Here is a 27,405-nt window from a genome sequence, read left to right on the forward strand (position 1 = left end):
TCTAACCCTACTCTACAAGATTCACCTTCAACCATAGCCCTAAGCACCACATCCAAACCACCCTTAAACGCATCCAGGGTGGGTCCCCTTGTTCTGTGAGTCATCTTCCCAACCGCTCCCACTGCGGCGAGTGCCTTAAAAGCCACACAACAGCAGAAGCCCCCTCAAAGGGTCAGAGACTGAAAACTAAGAGGAGGTCAGAGCCATTTTCAGCTGCTCTTCACCTGTTGCAGAATTTCCACTGGGAACACCCAGTTAAACTGTGCCTTTGTGAGAAGCTGCTGAGCAAACTCCATCCCATACTGACTGGCGATGATGCGGACGAGGTAAACGTGGTGCCAGCCGTTCCTGGCGAGGCTACAGAATGTCCTCACGTTTGCCAGGTAATGCCTCTTCTCCTCTGCCTGGTCTTGCTCTGGAGGAAGAGAAGAGACAAAAAAAGGGGCAAACCCACATCCTGCCCTGCAGAACTCTTCTGTCAGTGCTAACTGTAGCACCAGGCTTCTTCCCAGAGCATCATTTCGGTTGGAAAGGACCTCTAAGGTCATTGAGTCTAACTATTAACCTAACACCACATGGCCTGAAGTGCTATGCTCACATGAACACCTCCAGGTGCAGCAACTCCACTGCCAACCTGGGCAGCCTATTCTAATGCCTGACCACTCTTTTTCCCAGTAGCCAATCTAAACCTCCCCTGGCACTATTTCAGGCCATTTCTCTCCTCATTCTATCAGCTTTTATTAGTACTGTGGCTAGTAGGTCAAGAGAGGTTCTCCTGCCCCTCTACTCTGCCCTGCTGAGGCCACATCTGGAGTACTGTATCCAGTTCTTGGCCCTTCAGTTCAAGAGGGACATAGAACTGCTTGAGAGAGTCCAATGCAGAGCCACAAAGATGATGAAGGGAATGGAACATCTCTGTTACGAGGAGAGACTGAGTGAGCTGGGGCTGTGCTGCTTGGAGAAGAGGAGACTGAGAGATGACCTCAGCAATGTTCATAAAGATGTAAAGAGTGAGTGCCAGGAGGCTGGAGCCAGGCTCTGCTGAGTGATGCCCAGTGACAGGACAAGGGGCAGTGGATGGAAACTGAAACACAGGTGTGCTAGTTTGAGCCTAGCTAGAATATTTTGGTAAGAAGAATGAGATGCTAGGCTGTGAAAAGGATACAGTGCTGATGTCTACTGCACTCACAGGCTTGCTAAGATGTAGAAGAACAAGAACATAAACACTGATAACACAGTTGATTGCTCTCTGTCTTTGGGGCTGCACTTCCCTCTCTAACCTAACCTGCTGTCTGTGTGACTAATCCATCTGCTTCCTAACACCCCTGGCCAACCCTCCAAACTCATCTTGAACCTAAGACAAAGCCTGGGGTAAGGTAGAGGGGATGGGAGAAGGTGGAAGGGTGGTTGGGAGCCCCTTCTGGGGACTCAGGAGGTTTCTGGGAGGGCTGCTGTGTTTCTGTGTTACTTTTTACCTTGTCTATTTCTGTCCATAGCTGTAGAGATTGTAACGATCTGCTTGTACCTTGTGCTAAGCTGTAAATGTGAAGCTTCATTCTTCCATTTCCAGAGTGGCTGAGTCTAGTCTGGGTGATTTTCTTCAGTGTGTGGGGGAGCAGGTAACACCCAAACCATCACAACAGGAAGTTTCATTTAAACATAAGGAGTAATTTTTCCCCTGGGATGGTGACAAAACACTGGAACAGGCTGCCCAGGGGGGTTGTGGAGTCTCCCTCTCAAGATACTCAAGACCTGCCTGGACACGTTCCTGTGTGATCTGATCTAGGTGATCCTGCTCTGGCTGGGGGGTTGGACTGGATGAGCTCTCAAGGTCCCTTCCAGCCCCTGACATTCTGTCATGCTGTCTGAATCATAGGGCAGAATCTGAGAGCCCTCTCTTCCTTAGATGCTTATCTAGGGCATCTCCTCAGCAGGATTTGAGACAAGGATTCATTTCTTCAGCAGAGAATACCATACTCCACTTCCATTTCCTTCTCTCAAGGACAAGTTTTCCCATTTACTGATAGAATCATAGAATCAACCAGGTTGGAAGAGACCTCCAAGCTCATCCAGTCCAACCTAGCACCCAGCCCTGTCCAGTCAAACAGACCATGGCACTAAGTGCCTCATCCAGGCTTTGCTTCAACACCTCCAGGGATGGTGACTCCACCACCTCCCTGGGCAGCCCATTCCAATGCCAATCACTCTCTCTGTGAAGAACTTAAGTAGAGTTCATTCTCACAGCTCTCTGACCTTTCTCAGCAATAGCCTTCCTTTGCTGCCAAGGTGATGGTGCTACCTAAGAAACCATCTCCTGGGACACACTTTGCTGGACTGACATCCTCAGTGGAAGGGCTGGAGGCTGAAGTCCCAACACTTGATTAATTCTGAGTTTTTAACACACTTTGATGCTTCACACACAAGCTGTGTAAGTATCTGAGACTCTCCACACACTGTTCTCCTTTGTAGGGTCAGCAAACCAACAAAAAACTTCCTTAAATGCTTGTTAGCTGTGCAGAGCTCTCATTCACATTACAACAAATCAGCCTTCCAGCAGTCAGATCTGAAGCATCATTTACACTTTGTTTAGTCACTGAAGTTGAGGTTAGCTGGCTCTAAATAAAATGTCATTGCTAGCATCCAGAGGATAAAATAAATCTCTTTCCCAAGGCACAGCTGCTGTCTAACTGCACCTCTGAGGTCACTGGTAAAGGGGATAAATAATGACTGCCACTGTGTCAAAGAGCAAAGGAAAAAGCTGAAGCATGGCTCTTGGTCATGCACCAGAACAAGCTCCAGCACAGCACAGGTGTGCTGCCAGTGCCCAGCCCACCTCCCCAGGGTGCCTTTGCTCTGTGTGCAGCATTCCCATTTGGCAGCAGCATTCCCACTTGGCAGCAGCATTACTTACCTGGGGCCTCGTGCAAGTCAAAGAGCAGCTCTGCAGCCCTGCTCAGGTACAAGCGAACCTTGGCCACTGCCTGCAGATACTCAACAGATGATTCCTGAGGACTTTGGTTGTTCTTTGGGAGGTAGTTGTCTGGAAAGCCTCTGTTTCCAAGCAGATCATTTCTTTGGTCATATCCAAGACTGCCCTCAGACATGGAATCCTAAAGGTGGGTCAGAACAGTGCATGAGTGGCAGAACCAGAGACCTTAAGATCCTGTGCATTGCTGCTTGAGATCTTCAGCAGATCTACACTGCAGTGAGCACATTAAAATACCACATCTCCCACTGCAGCCTCCACCCCAATGTCATCAGCTCCTCCCTGGGATCTCTCCAGTGCTTATCAAAGCTTCTGCCACAGCACTGGCACAGGCTCCCCAGAGAGGTTGTGGAGTCTCCTTCTCTGGAGACTGTCAACACCTGTCTGGACGCTCTCCTCTGTGACCTGAGCTAGACTGTATGGTCCTGCTCTGGCAGGGGGTTTGGACTCGATGATCAGTTTGGGTCTCTCTGACCCCTAACGTCCTGTGATCACCAAACACCATTTTCAGCAATGCACTCAAGCCCTTATTTCTAAGCATGTAGCTGAGCAGGAGAGTTATGAGCATGCTAACTGCCCACACACATGCTGAAACACACATCACATGTTCCAAGGTGCCCAGCTCCACCTGTCCTTCCCTTAGCAAGAATACAAAATTTGGTCTTATCTACAGCCAACATTTTAATGAAAACTAAGAAATGAAACCTCTACCCTGCTGTCAAATTGGCCTAAAACTGTCCAAAGTGTTAAAGTTATGCAAGGGGAGGAAAGAGAACAGTTCAAACAGCAGACTCTAAAGCTCTACCTACATAAAGGTGCCTGTGGAAATAAGAAAGTGCTCCAATAGTGTACTAGAATCATAGAATCAGTCAGGGTTGGACTACAGGGATCATCTAGTTCCAAAACCCCTGCCATGGGCAGGGACACCCTACCCTAGAGCAACCTGGACACAGCCCCATCCAGCCTGGCCTTAAACACCTCCAGCCACAGGGCCTCAACCACCTCCCTGGGAAACCCATTCCAGGCTCTCACCACTCTCATGCTCAACAACTTCCTCCTCGCATCCAGCCTGAGCCTACCCATCTCCAGCTTTGCTCCATTCCCCCTGGTCCTGTCACTACCCGAGAGGCTCAAAAGTCCCTCCCCAGCTTTTTTGCAGGCCCCCTTCAGATCCTGGAAGGCCACAACAGGGTCACCTGGGAGCCTCCTCTTCTCCAGACTGAACAGCCCCAACTCTTTCAGTCTGTCCTCATAGCAGAGCTGCTGCAGCCCTCTGAGCATCCTCGTGGCCCTTCTCAGGACATGCTCCAGCATCTCCACATCCATCTTGTAATAGGAGCTCCAGAACTGGATGCAGAACTCCAGGTGGGGTCTCACCAGAGTAGAGTAGAGGGGGAGAATCACCTCTCTCACCCTGCTGGCCACACTTCTGATGCAGCCCAGGCTCTGGTTGGCTTTCTGGGCTGCAACTGCACACTGCTCACTCATGTTGAGCTTCTCGTCCACCAGCAACTACTGCAACTAGAAATCTTCCAACCTGCTTCACTCCTGTGTTGGAGTTTGAGGCTTATTTGGCCTCTCTTGGACACCTGTGTCCAAGAAAGAATGTATGCAAGGCTGCAAAACCACCCAAGCCCTGTCTCAAAAAAACAAGGCTAGTTATCAAAGAACAGGTTCTGACATAAAATTCCTTTGGGGATTTCTAGTTGGACCAGATGGCTACAAGCAAAACAAAACTATTGCCTAGAATTACAGGAGAATTCCTTTCCTTTTCTTTGTTGTTTTGTTGTTCCTGGGGTTTTGGTTGGGTTTCTGTCATTCTTGCAACACTTTTATTGCCCCATTCTTACCTACCCAGCACTCTTACCTCGAGGCAGTTGACAAAAAGCAAGTAGAGTTCTTTTTTGTCTTTCTTCTCTAGGATCTGGTTGTGCTCTACCCGGGACAGGTAGTGCTGCACATCATTCTTTACTTCATTGAAGCTACAGGAAAGAGAAGCACTCCCTTACCACAACTGCAGTACTGAGAGCTACTACTGATGTTCTCAGTCATGACCAAGCCACTAGTTATTTCCACCTGATAGGGGTGTGGGGGGGGGAGGGGAGGTTGCTCTAGCTCCATCTAGAAGGTGGAAAAGCAATGTGGTGTGTTTTGCTAGGTGTCACCTAGGTTCAGTCAGAGCTTACTTTTATCATCAACAAGGGCAAATTAGCATTTTTAGGCCATAAGTCATCTGATTTGTCTTAAGCATCTGGTTTAGGAGATGATCACACCTGAGAAAGTGCTTTCAGCACACTGCTGCTAAGGGAGGCTGGAGGAGCTGGTGTGAATGCAGAGGTCTGTGGAAGCAAAGATCATTCCTGAGGAAACGTCTGTTGGTGTGGAGCATTGCTCTGCTGATCTAAAGCATACCAATTAGGTGCCCCTAAGCCACCTGAGCCATCCATGTACTGGTTTAGGTTAAGAACAGCGAGGTAAAGCTTGGCACAGACAGCAGACAAGCCACATTCAAGACAACCAAGTTGCATAACTAATACAAAGGCACAGGATGAATTTCACCTGTCACAATTCAATTTAAATGAGTAGCATGGAAGTGAGGAGAACAACCATAGACTGGTTTGTTGAGGTCATGGAAAACAAAGCTGAACCACCCCTACTGTAACCTCCATCAAGTGTCTGCCTCTCCTCACCTGTACTTCAAGAGCAGCTTCAGCATTACTGAGCGGACGATGGGAGTTTCATCCACTTCATCATCAAATGGGGACAGGAATTTTGTGTAGATAGCAGGGTGCTCTGTGGAAGCAAGGAAAAGACAAGTTTGGCAGGTGAGAGGAAGTGGCAAGAGAATCAGCTGCATGAGGCTGAGCATCAGGATGAAAGTGGCTCACCTGAACCTTTCACGAGGCTTGCGTCAACAAAAAGCAGATTAAGGAGCTCTTGGATCACCTTTGCCTCAGGGGGTTCATTGTCCTTAAAGCACATGGTAGTGATCACATCTATGAAGAAATTATTGCACCTCTGCCTGAACAGGGCATTTCTTTCTATGGCATTTCTAGGGGAGGAGTAAAAAGCATTAGGACAGGGCTCAAACACAGAACCCCTTACGTAACAGACAGAGCAAAGCAGAGAGGCAAAAGTCACGAGAGTGAGATGCTCTTCCAGCTTTCCTAAAGGCTGGATTTGTGCAACACTTCAGTAGCACTGTCTGCAAAGGCTGTGTCACATTGACAACCAAGAACACAAATGGCAATGTGATGCCAGATATTTTTCCTTGGAGTATTTTTGCTAAGCTATCAGAAAGCAATCCAAGGTGACAGCAGTTCTCTTGCACTGACAGTGCTTTAACTTCACAGGGTTTCCCAACTATGGTTTCCTTACATGGGCCAAGGAAGTTTCCTCCTTTCTTTTGAAACAATACATAGAAAATAGACAGGACCTGTTCTGATTCCAGAAAGAGCAGAGCAGAGTTCCCTCTACCCATTCTGCTGACACTGACAAGCTCAGGGTTATGAATCAATCCCTTGGCACAAGCAGCCCCATTGAGACGCTTCCACCTTGCAGAGGGTGGAGTACCTAAGCTCCTCGGAGACATTTAAATCCACATCATCCTCCACGGCAGCTCTGCAGTGTGGACAGTGCATCTGTGCTGGTATTAGCCACATTCTGATGCACCTCTGACAGAACACGTGGCGGCAGGGCAGGCAGACTGGATCCTTTGGCTCGTTGAGGCAGATGCTACAAGGCTCCAGACCACAGCTGTAATTCAGAAACAGCAACAAACAATTGCTTCAATGTTCTCCTACCAAAGGCCTTTAATAAGACTTTAATAGACCAAGAGAAGATAACACAATCATAGAATCAGCCAGGTTGGAAGAGACCTCCAAGATCATTAAGTCCAACCTAGCATCCAGCCCTGTCCAATAAGGCCTGTTGGCTAAGTGCTGAGCTTCAAGTGCAGCAGAAAAGAGAAGTTATTCCTCTTTATTTGGGTTTCATTATATTGCAGGCAGCACTGCCTTCTGCTCAGAAACATGCTGGCAATACAGGCAATATTCCTGCTAAACCCCACAACTTGTCTCAATGTGAGTACCTGTGCAGCCTCCTGCTGACTTCCTCCTTACATTGGCACAGTACTTTCATCACTGCAATAAAAGTTGGATGAGTCTTCATGTCTGAATCATGCTGAAAACACTGCAAAGGAAAAGGACAAAGCTAAGCAACACAGATCTGAAACCTGAGACAAAAATGCACATTATCATAGAATCAACCAGGTTGGAAGAGACCTCCAAGATCATCCAGTCCAACCTAGCACCCAGCCCTAGCCAGTCAACCAGACCATGGCACCAAGTGCTTTGCTTCAACACCTCCAGGGATGGTGACTCCACCACCTCCCTGGGCAGCCCATTCCAATGCCAATCACTCTCTCTGACAACAACTTCCTCCCAACATGCAGCCTAGACCTCCCCTGGCACAACTTGAGACTGTGTCCCCTTCTTCTGTTGCTGCTTGCCTGGCAGAAGAGACCAACCCCACCTGGCTACAGCCTCCCTTCAGGTAGTTGTAGACAGCAATGAGGTCTGCCCTGAGCCTCCTCTTCTGCAGGCTGCACACCCCCAGCTCCCTCAGCCTCTCCTCACAGGGCTGTGCTCCAGGCCCCTCATCAGCTTCATTGCCCTTCTCTGGACACCTTCTAGCACCTCAACATCTCTCTTGAATTGAGGGGCCCAGAGCTGGACACAGCACTCAAGGTGTGGCATGACCAGTGCTGAGTACAGGGCAGAAGCAAAGAGGGAAGAGGTGATCTGAGCTCTTTGCTTACCTTGGCGAGACGCAAAGTGTATTGTTTCACTACAGTCTCAACTTCTGGCATCACAGTGTTGCTGCCCAAAAGGACATGTTCTACAAACAGAGACATGCAGAAAACCCTGCTCCAGCAGACTCTGTGGGAAGGAGAGGTGAGTTCACAAAGTGCAAGGATGAGCGGAGAGCATGAATGGAAGTGCAGTGCCAGGTCAGCCTCATGATCTCACTGCTTTCCATGCTCACCACCTCACCAACTGTGCACTTCTCATGCAACTTTCTTGCTTTGCCCTTTGGTCATCAACTCTTTTTTTGTCAAAGACAGAACCCATAACAGCATCTAACACAGCAAGCTGATGGCACCAGAGTCTGTCCTGTAGACAGCACTGCAGCAGAACTAGGACCACTGCAGCAGAACTAGGACCACTGCAAAGACCAGGTTGGACGTAGCCTTGAGCAGCCTGTTCTAGTGGAAGATATCCCTTCCAGGAGCAGCAGGGTTGGAACTAGATGATCTTGAAGGTCCCTTCTAACACAAACCATTCCATGATTTCCCACATCTCTAACCTTTATATCAAGGAAGCAACTATAAAAGGACAAAAATCACAGCTGACTACACTTTGTTCACTTGGGTTAAACTAAAGAGGGTCTATGAGAAACTAGAGTAGCTCTTTGGCCCTGTCTTGCAAGCAACAGGGCTCTGTCTTAGATGCAGTGAAGTTCCCTATCTCTCAGTCTTTAAGCACAAGGATGATTTGGGGGACATTGGTAGTTAACAGGAACTTAAGGAATCCAGCTGGAATAGAATCATAGAAACAACCAGGTTGGATGAGAACTCCAAGCTCAGCCAGTCCAACCTAGAACCCAGCCCTAGCCAGTCAACTAGACCATGGCACTAAGTGCCCCAGCCAGGCTTTGCTTGAACACTTTCAGGGACGGTGCCTCCACCACCTCCCTGGGCAGCCCATTCCAATGCCAATCACTCTCTCTGCCAACAACTTCCTCCTAACATCCAGCCTAGACCTCCCCTGGCACAACTTGAGGCTGTGTTCCATTGTTCTATTGCTGGTTGCTTGGCAGAAGAGACCAACCCCACCTGGCTACAGCCTCCCTTCAGGGAGTTGTAGACAGAAATGAGGTCTGCCCTGAGCCTCCTCTTCTGCAGGCTGCACACCCCCAGCTCCCTCAGCCTCTCCTCACAGGGCTGTGCTCCAGGCCCCTCACCAGCTTCATTGCCCTTCTCTGGACACCTTCCAGCACCTCAACATCTCTCTTGAATTGAGGAGCCCAGAACTGGACACAGCACTCAAGGTGTGGCCTGACCAGTGCTGAGTACAGGGCAAGAATAACCTCCCTTGTCCTACTGGCCACACTGCTCCTGATACAGGCCAGAATGCCATTGGCTCTGCACTGGATGATGCTGTCAAATTTAGAGGGACACTCTGCATGAGATGAGGCTAAACAAATCAATCCAGTTGTTGGCCTTTGGTGTGTTAATTTAGCCTAGCAAAAAGCTGGAAAGGTTTGCAAAGTCTTCATCTGAGAAAAGCAGCACCAGAGCAGCTTTCAGCCTGCACTGATATCCCTCCTAACAGCAAGGCAAAGGATCAAGATTGTGAGTCAATCAGTGGTACATACTCGAGTTCTTTTAGCAGCTGATGGCACCGACTCCCATTCCTTTGTGACTCCTTCTCTTTACAAAGGAATTCAATAGGCATACGAAGGTTCTTCACTTTCTGCAGCCAGAGCTTTGGAAGGGCTGTCTGCACTTCACTCTCCAGCTCTTCAGCACACACCATTGCAGCTAACACGTCTAAAACCTAGGGATACACACAGGGTGTGAGTATAACACAACAGCTGCATTTCAGAATCATTTCTGAGCTCTGTGTTCAGTTTGCTCTGAATAATGTTCTAATTGACTATCTTAAAGCTCTGGGATTGTTGTACTCATCAGCTCTCTGTAAGGGTCTTCCTGTGGTGCTGTGTACAACAGACTGAACAGACTGTCCATGATCAGCAGCACAAGCTCTTGGTGGCTCTGAGTGCTCTTCCCAAGTGCTGCACACAGAACAGGACTCCTACTGCCTGAAGGTCACAGGATCACAGATGTCAGGGGTTGGAAGAGACCTAAAGAGATCACTGAGTCCAACCCCCCTACCAGAGCAGGACCACACAATCTAGCTCAGGTCACACAGGAACACATCCAGACAGGCCTTGAAAGTCTCCACAGAAGGAGACTCCACAACCTCTCTGGGAAGCCTGTTCCAGTGCTCTGGGACCCTTACAGGAAAGAAGTTCCCCCTTGTGTTAAGGTGGAACCTCCTGTGCTGCAGCTTACACCCACTGCTCCTTGTCCTACCCCAAGGAGCAAGTGAGCAGAGCCTGTCCCTTCTCCTGACCAGCCCTCAGGTGTTTATAATCATGTGTTAAATCCCCTCTCAGTCTTCTCCAGACTAAACAGCCCCAGGTCCCTCAGCCTCTTCTCATTAGGCAGTGCTCTAGTCCCCTGATCAACTTTGTAGCCCTCTGCTGTACTCTCTTGAGCAGATCCCTGTCCCTTTTAAACTGGGGAGCAGTACTCAAGATGAGGTCTCAGCAGGGCAGAGTAGAGGGGGAGGAGAACCTCCCTTGATCTGCTGGACACACTCTTCCTAATACAGCCCAGGATCCCATTGGCCCTCTTGGCCACAAGGGCACATTGCTGTCCATAGTTCACTTGTTAGCCACCAGCACTCCCAGGGCTGCTCTCCAGCAGATCACCTCCCAACCTGTACTGGTGCAGTTTATTAACCCTTCCTTCCCAGGTGCAGGACTCTGCACTTAGCCTTGTTGAACCTCATGGCTTGCATCATCAGCACATCCTAGTAACTGATGCAAAAATAAACAAGGCAAACTAGTTCAGAACCTGCTAGCAACAATGCTAACAGGAAATTACTCCTGACTTCATGCTTCCCACTTGGCTGTTGCCAAAATCCCAAGGAGACTGCACACTGGCTAGTTCACTGAAGGCAGAGCTTGCTGCTGGGGGTGATGATCACAAAATGCTTGCAAGTGATTTTACCATCTCTGAACTTGGCATTCCAAATCCTTTCTGCTTAAGGTAGTCAACCACGTGGGGGTGCACAGCCAGGATCCTAGAGAAGTTCTGCAGGCGGCTCTTGAATTGATTGTACCCAAGGTGGACCCAAGGCAAGGATGGCACTGCCTTCTCTCTCCTGGGACATGTGGCCCTCCATTCCTCTATGCAGGATAAGAAGGCAGTTTGCAGGCACTGGAAGTTTGGGGAGGGGGTAGGAAAAAAAAGGTCACAAATCAAAACTCAAGCAGAGCTTTTATAATTACTTCTGGCAAAATCCACGGTAAGAGAATCAGGAACTCTACAAAGAGCCTTAAATGAGGTGCTGGTTTCTATAGGTGCTTCTCTGGAAATGCTTTTCTGAGCAAGGTTTCAGCAATTTCAGCAGCCATTCAGTGCCAGATGCACCTGCTTTGTGTGGCTACCTGGCCATTAGCCTGCCTCAGAGGGAGATGTGGTCTGAGAAGACAAGACTGAAACAAAAGGGGATGTTCACAGGCATCCTGCTTCCCCCAGAGCTTTCCAGCTCCTGTTCCAGGCACTGACCTGCAGCTCCTCCAGGGTGGACACACCAATGGTCATGACAATGAAGTCTTTGCTATAGCACTGGAAGAGCATCTGCCTTTCTTTCTCAGTCAGGGCAGAGATAAATTCTCCCAGTGCAGTTTTCTGGAAGATATCCACAAACTTCTCAGCTTGGTCTGGAAAATGAGAATGCAGAGAAAAGCCAAGTATTAGGAGGAGGCTGGGCTTGACACAGGTTCTGTCCTGAAGAGACTGACACCTTATTAATGCATACAGTATTCACAGCACCAACTGGGGACTTGAGGCCAGGCCTGCTCAGCACCAGTGTCATATTTCTGGAATCTCACCTGGCTGTCAGCTCTTGGCATTTCCACAGCATTTTGAATAGAAGGGCACAGGATGTGTAAGAAAGACCAACAGAAAAGACTGCATGAGGCATTTAGTGCCATGGTCTAGATGACTGGATGGGGCTGGGTGCTAGGTTGGACTGGATGATCTTGGAGGTCTCTTCCAACCTGGTTGATTCTATGATTGTGCAATGCTCTGCTGGCTCACATGAGCTCAGAAGGATTGAAGGTGACTCTAGAGCCACAGAAAGGTGGAGATGTTGTAGTGACAAACCAGAGTTTACAGGGCAGATGGGTGGAGATGCTCCGTGTCACAAGCTCAAGTCAGGCTCTCACCTTCAGTGTTCTGGATGAATTGAGCTTCCAACCACATCTCATCCAAGTACTCCTTTATTCTCCAGCTGAAGGGCATCTCATTCCCAGCATCAACAGACACCATCATGTTGTTTTGCACTAGAATTATCTCTGGCTGAGAGCTAGGAGATGAAAAGGTCGTTATTGCACTGGGCTTTTGCCTGGGGAACACACTGAGACAGAGACCCAAAGCTGCAGAAAGCAAGAAATTAGCCCTAGAAGGGGATGAAAGAAGAAGGAACTGAAGGCCTCACAAGTACAGCTCATCCTGCCAACTGGGTAGCACTGAGACTGACTTGGTAGGTGCTCCCTGGGAACAGAGTTATAACAGATGTGGCCTTCAGGAGCTGGGTAAGAAGTGTGAGCAGGCCAAGAGCTAGAGAGCAAAGCCCAGGAGTACTGGGATAAGGTAGAAAAAGCAGGCTTCTGAAGTCATCAAGAAGTACCCTGCTGCCCTTGGCACAGCACAGGGGAGCAGCCAACAGCATCTATCTCCCAGGGGGATTTACAGCCAGTGCTGGACTGGTCCCAGTGCTGGACTGGTCCCAGTGCTGCCAGCCAAGCCCTCCTGCTGCTCTCTCCAGTGGCTCACCTGTTCTTACCCACACTGTAAGGGACAGTCAGAAGCTTTGTATCATTGAAGATGAACATCCAGAGGTTTGTCACCCACTTAGCTGCTGGCCTGGCCAGCAGCTCCAGATTGCCATTTCTGTCTATGACAGCAATCAGGAGAGCCAGGAATGGAGTGATCACGTTCTGGACTCGCTTCCACAAGGTGTGCCTTTGGGGGCAAAAAAAAGAGACCAAGAAATCCAGAGGGAAGGTCAGAAATGATATCAGCAAACTAGGAGGTGGCTGTCCTGAAAGCTTGCTGACATTTGCATGTGAGAAAGTCCTAATCCTGCCTCTGAGGGGAAAACAATACCAATACCAACGACCTAGGCTTCTCTCACTGGTGCCTCATCTGTAACCCCACTGATCCACTCAGAGCACTCTTACAATGCTGCCCCAGCCACCCTCCCTCAAGTGCCAAGAGAGGATAAAACTGCCTTTGGACTTTCCAGCACAGACTGGAGGAGACTGACACTGCAGATAGTCAGATTACATAGAACTGCTGTCTCTGCTGCACAGTTGCCATTTGCAGACTTCTCTTGGAAGCCTGCAGGTTATAAAACATTGCTGCTGTCCTCACCTGAAGGTACCTGCCTCCTGGAGAGCACTGAGGTTAGAAGCTTCTCGAAGCACCCAGTTTTTTGGGTGAAAGGAGTTTTCTTCTTGCTTCTTCAAAAGGCTGGAGAGACGAGTCTTTGTTATCCTCAGGAAAAGGGCTAGGAAACAAAAGGGAACTTGCATGTTCTCTGTTGGCCTTGGATGCAAACCCCAAGTATCACACCAAGTACAGCATTTTACAGTTGTTTCAATAATTAGCCAACAGAGGGAAAAAACCAACAGGCAGAGCTAGCACAGCCAGAGAAAAAGCCACAACCTGAACTCCAGGAAAAGCCTTACAGCCATCAAAGCAGCAACAGACTAGAGCACAGACAAATACACCCCCCCTGGCAGATCCACCTTGGCTGTACTACAGTGAGGATCTGGGGGTCCCCAGAGAATTATCTGACATGTTTTGGTGGTGCCCTAGATGCTCAGAGACACGATTTACAGCCAGGCAGCACATACCTTTGAAGTCATCCTCTTTGGACAGCAGGCCAAGGAGAATCTTAATTCGCCTTCTGCTTCGGCTAAGGTCTTTGTTCTGGTCCCGCAGCATCCCTACAGCACTTTGTACACAGGTCCTCAGGAGCACAGTGGTGTCCAGGATCTCATCCTTCCCAGCAGCAGTGTGGAAACAAGTTCATTACTCCTCACTCTTACACTTTTGTCCCAACACAAGCTCACAGGATGTTAGGGGTTGGAAGGGACCCAAGGAGATCATCGAGTCCAACCCCCTGCCACAGCAGGACCACACAATCTAGCACAGATCACAGAGGAACACATCCAGACAGGCCTTGAAAGGCTCCAGAGAAGGAGACTGACTCCATAACTTCTCTGGGGAGCCTGTTCCAGTGCTTTGTGACCCTTACTGTAAAGAAGCTCCCCCTTGTGTTGAGGTGGAATCTCTTATGCTGCAATTTACACCCATAATCCCAGGGAGCAAGTGAGCAGAGCCTGTCCCCCTTCTCCTGAGCAGCCCTCAGGTGTTTATAAACATGTATTAAATCCCCTCTCAGTCTTCTCCAGACTAAAAAGCCCCAGGTCCCTCAGCCTCTCCTCATAAGCCATGCCCTCCAGTCCCCTAATCATCCTTGTAGCCCTCTGCTGGACCGTCTCCACCAGATCCCTGTCCCTCTTAAACTGGGGAGCCCAAAACTGAACACAGTATTCAAGATGAGTTCTCACCAGGGCAAGGCAGAGGGGAAGGAAAACCTCCCTTGATCTGCTGGACACACTCTTCCTAAAACACCCCAGGAACCCATTGGCCTTCTTGGCCACAAGGGCACATTGCTGTCCCATGGATGTTCTCCACCAGCACTCCCAGGTCCCTCTCCACAGGGCTGCTCTCCAGCAGATCACCTCCCAGCCTGTACTGGTGCAGTTTACTATTGCTCCCCAGGTGCAGGACTCTGCACTTGTCCTCATTGAACCTGTGCCCAGCTCTCCAGTCTGTCCAGGTCTTGCTGGATGGCCACACAGCCTTCAGCTCTATCAGCCAAGCCTCCCAGCTTAAAATGATCTCTAGAAAGGGCCTGTCCCCTTGGTGTCACTTCTCCCAACTTTCCTCCCATCTCAGGCAAATCCAAGTTCTCCTTCTGCTACCAAGTGCGTGATGGACATTTTGCAGCCCTTTCCAACTGACATGAAACACAGCATTTGGATTAAGATAGCAGAGAATCACAAGATTCAGTAGTTCAGGGGGAAAAAATGGAAACAATAAATGTGGTTAGGAAAAATATGCTTAGGCAGTAGAGGGGCAAAAGCTACCTGCAGACATCCTTGTACAGGGCCTCCCCTAGCTGCTGCTATCAGCCAGCTTCAGCATGACTGCAACACAGTGAAGTTACAGCATGGCTTTAAATGCATAAAGAGCTGAAGTGGCAGGTTCAGAACTACTGTTTTCAGCCTCAGGATGTAGAAACACAAAGATTCCAAACCCCAGATTTCTTAAAACTTAAGGAAGTAGAATGACCTTAAAATGAGTCTTAGAAGGATCTGCTTCTTTAGTGATGCTGATTTTGTTTGGGCAGGGGGAAGGGGAGGGAGATTGTGTTTGATCCTTTAAATTCATGCTGCAAGGAATAATCCTGAGAGAATTTCAAGCAAATAGGGATGTAAAAGATGTGCTGCACCTATGGATGACAGAGAGCAGAGAGCCACAGCGACAGCTGAGAAGCAGCTGAACTGACCTCGCAGTGCTTTGCGTCTGCCGCTGCTGTTTCAGCCTCCGCTCCGTTTTCCTCCTGTTCTTCTCCATTCCTGGGCAGAGCTGCAACTAAGGCATAGTATTCTTGTCAGAAAGAAGCAGTATACTTCTGCATCAGTCAGATGAGAGTTTGTTTAGCAACTGCATCCAAGAGCAGCAGAGCAGCAGTCTAAAATCCGTTATCACCTACATGAGGAGCTGAGATCCACCTCTCTAAACAGTGTTGTGGTAGGCCAGGATGCACATGTCCTGCCTTGCCTAGGCACATCTTTCTGCTCCACCAGAGAGGTAAGCGTGGGAAATGGACACAAAAGGACCTGGAGCCACTGGTTCTGGCCTGCCCAGGGCCCTGTGGTGTAAGGCACACACACTTAGCTTGTGCCTGCCTAGTGCAAGGCCTGTGCTTTTCCCAAATTAGGGAGAAGTGAGCCTGTGGCTTTGCCTAATACGGTAAGGTTTGGCACTGCCATCCTGATTGGCTGTTCTGTGTCCAAAGGGCAGTTAATCTCAGCACACATTGATAAAAGGAGATAGGCAGGTGAACAACCTGCTTTGCTTCCCTGCTTTGCTGCCCTGCTCTGTGCCTGCTCTCTCTGCTGTGCCCAGCCCTGCTGCTGTTGCACACTGCCTTAGTGCTGCCAGCTAAACTCCACTGCCGCCAGTTACCAGGAGCAGACCCTGGATGCCTGCCTGCATGCAATCGGCCTGCGTGGCCAGCCTGACATCGTGCTGAAACTGCACCACATCTGCCTCTGCACCTGGAGGTCCTGCCTAGAATCCCTGGACATATATATAGATCATCCAGAAGGAGCCAGGAGACAAGGGCAGAGATTGTCTGCATCCTGTCCCCAGGAGCCAGGAAGATTCAAGCCTCAAAGTCCAACAAGACAGAGTCCCCTGAAAGCATCTGGGTACTGTCTGGACTGTGGCTAAGCCCCACGAGTGGGTAATAATTTGTGAGTAAATAATAATTTGTGAGTAAATGCTTAAATGCCTCTTTGTAATTCTCCACTGCCTTCTGCCATAGAGCAGAAAGAGCTCCTTGAGCCCATCCACTGGGCAAGTGGCATATTGACCGCAAGCAGCGTTTGACCACGGGAACCTTCTCTTCCAGTTCATTTCTTGTTTGTATATTTTGCTGGTTATTACTAGGTCTAGATATTATCCATAGAATGTTTCCTGGTCGTGTAAGAACCAAAATATTATTAATATTAGTGGTCAGGGGTGGGGAGAGCTCTGAGTATCAAAATGAATAAGCAGCAGTAATTTTGGAAGAAGCATCATCTCGCATCATAGAATCAACCAGGGTGGAAGAGACCTCCAAGAGCATCCAGGCCAACCTAGCACCCAGCCCTACCCAGTCAACTAGACCATGGCAATAAGTGCCTCATCCAGGCTTTGCTTGAACACCTCCAAGGACGGTGCCTCCACCACCTCCCTGGGCAGCCCATTCCAATGGCAAACCACTCTCCCTGTGATTTCCCCTTCGCAACACACAGCTACAGCTGCTTGGGCTTGACAAGCTTCCTGCAGCAAGAACTGGGAGGAATTTGACACTTGGAGCTAATGCATTGAGCTGAACGTCAGGGGTTGGAAGGTGCCGTGAGGAGAGATAGGAAGCAGCTTGATGCAAGCTAAGTTCTGTTTATTGTACTTTCAGCACGTGGGTATATAGCTTAACATACAAGCTAAAAGATCATGACAAATCCTAGCTGGTCATTAAGCCAGACCTCAGTACATACCTCATCAAGACTGACCTCGTACGTTAGCAACTAGATAAGCAAGGATTAACAAAGCCACGGGTTCATGCTTTACATAGTTTCATCTGTTGCAACATTCTCTAAGGTCATTTTGACTCTGTTTTACTTAACTCAGTACTTTTCCCCTTTACACTTTCTGAAGCCATGGCTTATGTTCCAGTGTGTCAAGATCAAGCAGCTGTACAGCACTACAAGTCCTACCATCCTTCCCAACAGAAGGGACCTTCAAAAGGTCATCTAGTCCAAGCCCTCTGCCAGAACAGGATCACCTAAAGTAGGTAAACCTGAACCCTGCCAAGCAGTATGGTGAAAGGAAGGGCAGTAAAGAAAAAAGCAAATGAAGGAAAACAAAAAGTCTTTTCCAACCTCCCTACGTGTTTAGGTGAACAGATCTATACTCACACAAGTGAGAGATTATCACAGAATGGTCTGGGTTGGAAGGGGCCCCAAAGCTCATCCAGTTCCAACTCTCTGCCACAGGCAGGGACACCTCCCACTAGAACAGGTCGCTCAAGGCCTCATGCAACTTGGTCTTGGACACCTCCAGGGAGGGAGCAGCTACAACCTCCCTGGGCAACCTGTGCCAGTGTTTCAGAGCACTCACTGCAAAGAACTTCCTAGCATCCAGTTTCAATCTCCCCTCTACCAGTTTAAACCCATTACCCTCGTCCTGTCATTACAAGACCTTGTCAATAGTCCCTCCCCAGCCTTCCTGTAGGCTGATACTGAAAGTCCACTCCAAACTCCTCAAAGCCCTCTCCTCCACAGGCTGAAGAGCCCCAACTCTCATAGCCTGTCCTCATAGCAGAGCTGCTGCAGCCCTCTGAGCATCTTCATGGCCTCCTCTGGATTGGCTCAAACAGTTCCATGTCCTGCTTGTGTTGGGGGCTTCAGAACTACACACAGTACTCCAGGTGGGGTCTCAGGAGAGCAGAATCCCCTCCCTTGCCCTGCTGCAGCCCAGCACACAGCTGCTGTCTGGGCTGCACTCACACTGCCAGCTCATGTCCTTTTCCTCAGGGCTGTTCTCAGCCACTCACCACCTAGCCTGGAGCTGTGCTTGGGATTGTGCCAACCTAGGTGCAGGACCTTACCCTTGGCCTTACTGAATTTCATGAGGTTGGTGTGGGCCCATCTCTCCAGGATGGAGATTCTCTTGACTGATTCCTTGTCAGGGGTCCCTATCATGCAGCATCTGCTGCCTTTTCTGCTAAGACAGAGCTCTCAGGGTGCTGAGCAGTCCAAATAACACTTTTTTTTGGGCCAAAATGAAAAAGGGAAACTCCCCAAATTAACTGGATGACTCAAAGCAGCAATAACAAACTCAATATAAATACTAATTGTGAGACCAGATAATGTTGCTTCTCCTCCTCTCCCCACTCGTTTTCCCCAGCTCACCTCTGGTTTTCTCCAAATCCTCACAGAACACCTGGCTGATGGTGAGGTTCTGCAGGGCAGTCATATCAGAGACCATGTCCTTGGATCTGCGGAGATCATCTATGTGCACCGACTGCCACAGTCCTACAGGCAGAAAACCAGCAAGTGAAAATCATTTTCACCTCTGCGAGAGGCTCTTCTAGAAAAGCTTCCCAAGAATGATCTCCTGATCACAGTCAGAGTTCACTCACTCTCACCTCTTGGTGTACCAAGGGAGAGCAGCAATTCAGCTTTGAATGTGCTAATGTAAATTACTGGGTGTGCACACTATCAGGGCTTTGAGGCTCACAGAACCCACCACACGGAGCAGGAACCTCGATGCTGAAAGCAGAACATTTAAGCACATACTCAGGAACCTCCAGGAGGGCAAGCAGCCACTGCAGCCCGTGCCCACGAGGGGCAAGCAGCCACTGCTGCCAGGAGGGCAAGAGGCCACCGTTGCCAGCAGCCACTGCAGCCCGCACCCAGGAGGGGCAAGCAGCCACTGCTGCCAGGAGGGCAAGAAGCCACCGCTGCCAGGAGCCACCGCACACCACACCCGGGAGGGGCAAGCAGCCACTGCTGCCAGGAGGGCAAGAAGTCACTGCTGCCAGCAGCCACCACAGCCCATGCCCAGGAGGGGCAAGCAGCCACTGCTGCCAGGAGGGCGAGAAGCCACCGTTGCCAGCAGCCACCGCAGCCCATGCCCAGGAGGGGCAAGCAGCCACTGCATCCAGGAGGGCAAGAAGTCACCAATGCCAACAGCCATCACAGCCCACACCCAGGAGGGGCAAGCAGCCACTGCTGCCAGGAGGGCAAGAAGCCACTGCTGCCAGGAGCCACCGCACACCGCACCCGGGAGGGGCAAGCAGCCACTGCTGCCAACAGTCAGGAAGGCAAGCAGCCATCACTGCCTGCACCCGGGCACTGCAGCCAGCACCATGTGTTTGTTGACTACTCTCCAGCTGACTAGAAAGAGGATTCCCCTATTAGTGGGCATGGCAAGACGTTGTGACAAGGAAGACTAGAACGCCAAGGTACTGACTCCCTGGGCAGTCCCTGTGGGTAAGGGATGCACAGCTCTGACCACCCACAGGACACACTGATTCCAGATTTTAAGCATTAAAAGGGAAGGTAAAGAAGAGAAATGTTGCTCTGGTAGGTTTGCCTGAAGCCAGCTGAAGAGTGTGAAGTGCCAGATGGCCAGACCCACCTCCATGGAATCCCACATAGGATGTTCCTCCTTCCACTCGGCAAAGCTTCACGATAAAGTAAACAAAGACAGAGACTTCTGCCAGGTCCATCTTGTTGATTTCGTTAACAACAGTGTATCTACAGCAGAGAGGAAACACAGCTGACAGACCAAGGACAGACAGAAGGTGACTTCTGCAGCCAAGGGCAAGGATTTACACTTCAAAGGGGATTATCTGGTAATTTGATCCAGTTTCGTTTATTTTCACTTGGGTTGTGAATTATTATTTGAAACACAGTCAGTGCTTCTAGATTCGTTCCACTACAGAATACACAAAGGATTACACATCCCTGACTCTGAAATCCCCAAAACAGCACTCATCAAACGGGTGAGGAGTCAGTGAGAAGAACAGTGAGCTGGGAACCACTTCACACTTGACTTACTTGGCTGAGGCAACGAGTTGGGCATTTTGAGAGCCATCTTCAAAGTCAGTCTGAATAATGAGGACTTTATTTCCTGATGTGGCATCAAGGAAATTCCTGGAGAGTCAATGGGGGATTTAAAAGAAGTCACTAAGTGTAAGATCAAAACATTAAAGACTGCAGTAGTCACTCCACATTAGCTTTGGCTGCTGCAGGCAGAAGAGATTAAAACAACCATCCTATTGGGATGGTAGAAGTGTGGCCAGCAGGGCCAGGGAGGTGATTCCCCCCCTCTACTCCACTCTGGTGAGACCCCACCTGGAGTACTACATCCAGTTCTGGAGCTCTATTACAAGAGGGATGTGGAGATGCTGGAGCATGTCCTGAGAAGGGCCACTGGGATGATTAGAGGCCTGGAGCAGCTCTGCTGTGAGGACAGACTGAAAGAGTTGAGGCTGTTCAGTCTGGAGAAGAGGAGGCTCCCAGGTGACCTTCTTGTGGCCTTCCAGGATCTGAAGGGGGCCTACAAAAAAGCTGGGGAGGGACTTTTTAGGCTGTCAGGGAGTGACAGGACCAGGAGGAATGGAGCAAAGCTGGAGATGGGGAGAGTCAGGGTGGATGTGAGGAGGCTAATGCAAACCTAGACTCACCTGATGCCCTTCAGGAATGAGTACTCTGTATCAAACTGCTGCAGGAACAGGATTTGAGGACTTTCTGCTTTGCCCTGCACTTCTCTCTCCAGGCAAGCAGCATCAGCCCTGGTGAGGAGCCTCGAGAAGGTGGTGACCTGCGAGTGCAAGGTGTATGTTTGTTCTTGGCTCAGAAGTGCAATAGGAAGAATGTAGAGACCTGTTCATCTCTGCTCTCAGATGCTGCTACCTTGCTGTTGAGCTAGACTGCCCCCCAAAAAGATCCATTTGTTTGCCCTGACAGTAAAAAAGGGTCCGTATGGGCTGTTACAGCAACCCAGGACCACTGCAGGGTAGCTGGACATAATGGCTCTTGGCGATGCTGTGGGGCAGCTGAGAAGAAGCCAAAGCTTTAAGCAGGTTCTCATGAAGCCCTGGAGTGTGCCTTGCCTGCAGTGCTCTCAGGGAGCAGCATGTCTTGCCCCAAGAATACTGTCTCCAGGGGAGGCAGGAAAGGGAGAAATTTTCTATGCAACCTCAGCTCAAGTTCTTTACCTTTGGTACTCAGCAAAAGTAAACCAGAGATGTTCCCATTAAAGGCCTACAAGATTTGGGGCTTAGCTGGGCTAGAACCTTTTGCACCTTTAAGGCCAGAGGCCTTAAATGATACAAGAAATGAGGGTTCCAAGGCTCCTGACAACTTTTTCTGCACCAGGAGCCACTTCTGCTGGCTGCATACATGGAGACTGAGCTACTTTCAAAGTCAAGCAATGCACTACCTGCCCAAATTCACTTAAAAACTCCACTTGGCAGGGAGCATCAGAAACTGCTTCATGCAGAGTGGAGTTGCTTTAGAATGCAACAAGACAGCTGCTGGCACACCCAGCTCTGGGCAAAGGGACAAAGCTGCTACCACATTTACTCACTTGCAGCCATACACCAGCCCTAGCAGTGCAACATAAAAGCCTCAGAGCAGGCTGGGAGGGTTTAGAAAGGACTCTACAGGATGCTCACCTCTGTGAAGACTGTTTGGTATCCAGACCCAGCATGGATGTGTGCTCGGAGGAAGTCTGCAAAGGATGTGTGCTGCTGCTGCTTGAAGTAAACCTGGGCCAGAGCATCTGCCAGGAAGGCGCCTGGCGAGTTGCAGTGGCGGATCACAGAGTCCGGGGTGGCACAGTTCAGCAGTGCCAGCTGGGCTTCTTTCTTCACTCTGGACACGAGTTCACTAGGAGGACACGCTGGTTTCAGCCTTTCCATTGTCTGCAGCACCACTGAGGCACAGGTGTCAGGGTGGTAGCCCACAAAGACATCCGAAGGGCTGTACTGCTGCTGGCTTATGAAATGCTCTTCCACATTGGCTGCGCTGAACTCATGGACCCACTTCTTCAGCTCTTTCACAGTTTCTCTTTGCCCCTTGTCCAGCACAGTGCTGATATCCAGGTAGTGCTTTTCCAGCCTGTTGATGAGTGGAATGGGGAAGTGCTTATACACCACATCCTTCTCCTCGATGACTATCAAGCGGAACTTGGGGTGCACTCGGCACTTCACCCGGTGGGTGCCCAGTCCCAAATCAACATACTTCTGGCCAGCAAGGTACACGTAGTACTGATTGAGGGCATCATAGAGGCTTTCATAAAGGTTCTGCAAGTTGAGGAGCACGACTATTTGGCCAGTTTCCATGCAGACCTTCACACGGTTGATGTTCCTGCAGATCTGGGTATACTCTTGGTCCTTAGGGAAACTGGAGCCAAAAATGATTTCTGGCTGCTGTCGGGCACTAAAGAAAGCTTGCTGGAGGATCTGCAGCGCTGCATAGTTCTCAGTCAAAACAAGCAGGTACCTGCAATCACCATCATCGCTGCTGCTGTAAATGTTTCGTTGTACCAGCTCGATCCTGCTGACCTCATGAGCACGGATTTCTCCTCTCTCTGCTAACCGCGAGGTGAATATTTCCAAGGCGTTGACACCATCTTGGCCATCAAAGTTACGAAGAACAACTTCAGCTACATCCCGAGGCGTTGGGTCACTTTTGGAGCTCTTAGCTAAGGCAAAAAACATCTTTATGAGACTGTAGTAGTCACGCAGACCAAAGAATTCCCTGTCTTGGGCCTTGCAAATGTTCTCATATGCATCTGCAAAGTGAGGAAAATACTGTTCGACCTTCTGCAAGGCTCCTCGTGCTGAGCAACAAATCCCCTTTGCGCTTTCTATCAGCTCTTCTTTGCTGGGGTCACCACGTGAGACAAAGATGCCTCTGTTCATTTTAGCAGGGTCCAAAGCCCAGTTGGAAATCCCAATGAAGCCAACTTTTTTGTGAGGAAGAGGGACATCATCTATGCAGCCATCTTCCAAAAGTGGATGTAAAGTCTTCAAGGGCATTTTGGGAGAGTCTTCTGCCAGCCCAATCTCATCCAAAACCACCACTGCCACGTACTCCTCCAAGTTCTTCCCTTCCTGGAATCGTGCACAGTGCTTGAAAGTGCCTATGATTCCCTCTGGAGTGGAGAGAGTGCTGCACTGAAAGGACACAAGATGGATCTGCTTCAGCTCCTTGAACAAATCTGAGTAAGCTGCTTGACCCTGCATAGCATCGGCCACAATGGTTTTTGCAAGAGATTTGGAGCTTCCAGGCTTCCCCACAAGGAAAAGAGGGATTTTCAACTCAATGCAGATGACCATCATAAAGACATTTTCCTTCAGGGCCAAGTTTCTCGCTATGGTATCTCGGAGGTGCACACCGCTCAAGAATAAATCCTGCATCAGGGAGATTTCTTCCAAAATCTTTTTCTGGGTATCATAAGGTTTCGGAAGCACCTGGCTGATAGCTCTCCTATATTCCTCCTTCTTCTCCAAGGACGCGTGATAGCAGACCCCGAGGGCCAGCACCAAGGACCAGATAACGTTGTTTCTCTCAACAGCGCTCTTCGGAGCTCTCTTTGCATCGAGGTACTTCTTCAGCTCCCTCAGCAGGAGGTCGCTGCGCTTGTGAAACCACTTGAAAACTTCCATGCAGCGTTCCACATCTCGCAGGCTGACAAAGCTGCACTCATCCTCCCTCTGCCTCATGTACTGCTGGGAAGCAAAAAGCACTTCTGTGACCACGTTTGCTTCACGCTGCCTCATGGGGACGTCCTCAGTGACTCTCTGGACAATCTGTTGGATGTATGTTTTTTCGGTTAAGTTGTTCAGTTGCCCAAAGTCCCACACCAAGGGGATGATGCTGGGCGGCAGGGCATGGACGCGGTACACGAGCTGCCTCAGGGGAATAGATCCAAGCTTATCCTTTGTCTCATCTGCTTTCACACGGTAGCCCAGTCCGGCTAATTCCAGGCGCTGAATCATTTGTGGCGTGTGCTTACGGTAAGGGTTGCAGGCTGCTATGATCCGCAAGCCAGAGTCAGAGGCCAAAGGCTTTCCCTGTACCGTGCGGTCACACAGAGCTTCCTTGATGCTGCTTATAGCCTCCGTGGTGTTGGCTTCGTCAAAGAAGAGGATAGTGTCCAGCCCGTGCTGCTCTTTGTTGGCTTTTGCGAGGCATTCCGCTTCTTTGATCTTGGCATAAATCATCTCTGCAGTAGTACCGCCGTGAACCTTGACGAGCTTCATGTTCTCGGCCTCGGTGCAGCTCCTGCGCAGCTGGCAGAGGAACTTCACCAGCCTGGTTTTCCCGCAGCCTGTCTCCCCCATGATGACCACCGGAATGTCGCACCTGAACCGCATCTCGATAGCCAGGATTTTCAGCACGTTGTCCATCGTCAGCTCATATGTCTCGTCAGGGTCTACCACCCAGGGGATGCCCAGCACCATGCAAAGCCTCTCCAGCTTCTCATGCCGAGGCAACTGATCAAAGGGAACGTTGAAGCGAACCCCTTGGAGCAGCAAACCGTTGTACAGCCACAAGCTCATGACGTTCTTCTTGATAACGCTGCCATTCAGAGGACTGACAGCATCCACACACTGATGTTGATTAGCCTGGAAGTGGAAGCCAAGGAAGGTCATGGACACGCGGTCCTCGTTGAAAAATAAGTAGGGGTGAGGCTCAGACTCCCACTTCTTCCGAATGCGGAAAGGGAGGAGATCCTCTTCCGAAACATCCCCCAGGTTGGAGCACTGCCTGCCTGAGCTCTGATCGGAGATGTTCAAGGAGGGCGTCGCAAAATCCCTCGCCATTAAAATCATGAAAGTAACAACAAAGTTTTTGAAGCCTTGCAGCGTGTCCTGGACAAAGTCAGGGTTGCAAAAGACAGAGGCTTCGCAGTCTCTCAGCTGCACGTTGAGAAACCAGGCAAAGTTCCGCAGCTCTGACCAGGAGGGGTCTGTGACGCCGCAGTGCAGGAGGAACAGCTGCAGGCACTCTGCTGGGCTCCCTTTCACGGAGCGTGCTTTGTAACAGAACGTGTCCAGATTGCGCCCCCGGTCAAATCTTCTCAGGTACTGGAAAGGTCTCTGGAAAGCCTCACTGCAAAATTCCTCCTCATCCATTCCTGGGTCTGAAGCATCCACAGACTGCTTCCCAAGCGTCTCCATTTCCAGTATTTCCTTGGGAGACCTGCACGTTACTTTAGGGAACACATCAATGAAATTATACTTCTGCCTTGCTGACTTCTGGAATAAAGGAAAAAAGATGTGGTCAGCTCAAAGCTGCAGCCCTTATCTTCAGGTTAACATGTTCCTAGCAGTGTTCTTGTCTGAACCCACAAACCCACAGCCTTAACTAACAGCAGCTGGCCTATATGACCGTGACACTTGCAGCTCTGTGCATCATTTCCTGCTTAAAGTGCACCACAACAATTTATGCTCTACAAATCCACTGCCTCTGCAGGTACAGCACAGAATCATGGAATCAGCCAGGTTGGAAGAGACCTCCAAGATCATCCAGTCCAACCTAGCACCCAGCCCTGTCCAATCAACCAGAGCACGGCACTAAATGCCTCATCCAGGCTTTGCTTGAACACCTCCAGGGATGGCGATTCCACCACCTCCCGGGGCAGCCCATTCCAATGGCAAATCACTCTCTCTATGAAGAACTTCCTCTAACATCCAGCCTAAATCTCCCTTGGTACAACTTCAGACTCTGTCTCCTTATTCTGTTGCTGGTTGCCTGAGAGAAGAGACCAACCCCACCTGGCTACAACCTCCTTTCAGGTAGTTGTAGACAGCAATGGGGTCTGCCCTGAGCCTCCTCTTCTGCAGGCTGCACACCCCCAGCTCCCTCAGCCTCTCCTCACAGGGCTGTGCTCCAGGCCTCCCACCAGCTTTATCGCCCTTCTCTGGACATGTTCCAGTACCTCAACATCTCTCTTGAATTGAAGGGCCTAGAACTGAAGAAGTTAAGAGTCTCTACAGCTCATTTGCAGCTGCATACCAACACGCATGCAAAATGCCTGAGGCACTCCAAAGCAAGCAGGTATTGCTGTGCACGTACATGTCTTGCTGCCGCCTTTGGCTCTGCTGATGCCTCCAGGATTTCAATGATGTACAAGTGGCACGTCTGTCGTCGCCACATGTTTCCGTTATTATCTGTCAGACACTGCAAAACCAACAGCTTGAACAGAAACTCTGGAATTCCAGCCCGTACCTAGCACAAGAAAAGACACAAAGGCATTTTCTTTTTTAATGTGCTCATCATAATTTCACAGAATCATGGAGCAGTTAGGGGTAGAAAGGATTTCTGGAGACCACCTGATCCAAGCAAGCTCAGCCTACGGTAGGGTGCCCAAGATTGTGTCTGGTCAAGGTGTGCTGATTTGAGGCTAATTGGAATATTTTCATGAGAAGAATCAGAATCATAGAATCAACCAGGTTGGAAGAGACCTCCAAGATCATCCAGTCCAACCTAGCACCCAGCCCTATCCAGTCATCTAGACCATGGCACTAAATGCCTCATCCAGGCTTTTCTTGAACACCTCCAAGGACAGTGACTCCACCACCTCTGGGCAGCCCATTCCATTGGCAAATCACTCTCTCTGTGAAGAACTTCCTAATTAGATTATAGCTGTGATTAGATTACTATCTTATGGGCTGTGAAAAGAAAACCATGGTGAGGTCTGCTTTACTCGTAAATTCGCTGAGACATAGGAAAACAAGGACACAAACACAGAGAAGAAAGAGTCTCTATCTGTCAGAGTTGGGTGTCTTATCTCCCTGGGCTTCTGCTGCTCTGTGTAACTCAACTAATCATTCTGCTTCTAAACCCCTGGCCGATCCTTCCAGCTCACCTTGCACGTAAGGCAGGCTCTGGTATAAGGTAGAGGGGGTTGAAAGAAGGTGGAAGGGTGGTTGGGAGCCCCTCCTGGGGACTCAGGTTTCTGGGAGGGCTGTTGTGTTTCTGTATTACTTTTAACTTATGTACTTCTGTGTATAGCTGTAAATATTTGTGTATATCTATGCTTGTAAATTGTGGTAAGCTGTAAAAATACCTTCACTCCTTAACTTCCAGCCTAGTCTGGGTGACTTTGTTGGGTGAGTAACTCCCAA

At 49.7% G+C, this 27,405-nt stretch overlaps 1 protein-coding gene across 1 annotated transcript in view; it reads right to left on the reverse strand.

Annotated features, from left to right (window-relative positions):
* The window catches only part of RNF213 (ring finger protein 213), a 79,317-nt gene that overhangs the window by 18,285 nt on the left and 33,627 nt on the right, over positions 1–27,405 (reverse strand). The window contains exons 27-48 of the mRNA XM_064150766.1: positions 26,354–26,506; positions 21,940–25,533; positions 20,947–21,083; positions 20,318–20,413; positions 19,896–20,014; positions 18,665–18,787; positions 15,490–15,575; positions 13,766–13,913; positions 13,281–13,416; positions 12,681–12,869; positions 12,071–12,210; positions 11,409–11,563; positions 10,848–11,057; positions 9,425–9,606; positions 7,806–7,926; positions 7,077–7,177; positions 6,560–6,742; positions 5,875–6,038; positions 5,677–5,779; positions 4,854–4,968; positions 2,912–3,110; positions 225–415 (exon numbers count right to left, since the gene is read on the reverse strand). Of these exons, the coding sequence (XP_064006836.1) occupies positions 225–415; positions 2,912–3,110; positions 4,854–4,968; positions 5,677–5,779; positions 5,875–6,038; positions 6,560–6,742; positions 7,077–7,177; positions 7,806–7,926; positions 9,425–9,606; positions 10,848–11,057; positions 11,409–11,563; positions 12,071–12,210; positions 12,681–12,869; positions 13,281–13,416; positions 13,766–13,913; positions 15,490–15,575; positions 18,665–18,787; positions 19,896–20,014; positions 20,318–20,413; positions 20,947–21,083; positions 21,940–25,533; positions 26,354–26,506 (6,645 nt within the window). The remainder of the gene's footprint in view (positions 1–224; positions 416–2,911; positions 3,111–4,853; positions 4,969–5,676; positions 5,780–5,874; positions 6,039–6,559; positions 6,743–7,076; positions 7,178–7,805; positions 7,927–9,424; positions 9,607–10,847; positions 11,058–11,408; positions 11,564–12,070; positions 12,211–12,680; positions 12,870–13,280; positions 13,417–13,765; positions 13,914–15,489; positions 15,576–18,664; positions 18,788–19,895; positions 20,015–20,317; positions 20,414–20,946; positions 21,084–21,939; positions 25,534–26,353; positions 26,507–27,405) is intronic.

The sequence above is a fragment of the Pogoniulus pusillus genome, chromosome 11 (genome assembly GCF_015220805.1).
Source record: "Pogoniulus pusillus isolate bPogPus1 chromosome 11, bPogPus1.pri, whole genome shotgun sequence".
NCBI classification, from domain to species: domain Eukaryota; kingdom Metazoa; phylum Chordata; class Aves; order Piciformes; family Lybiidae; genus Pogoniulus; species Pogoniulus pusillus.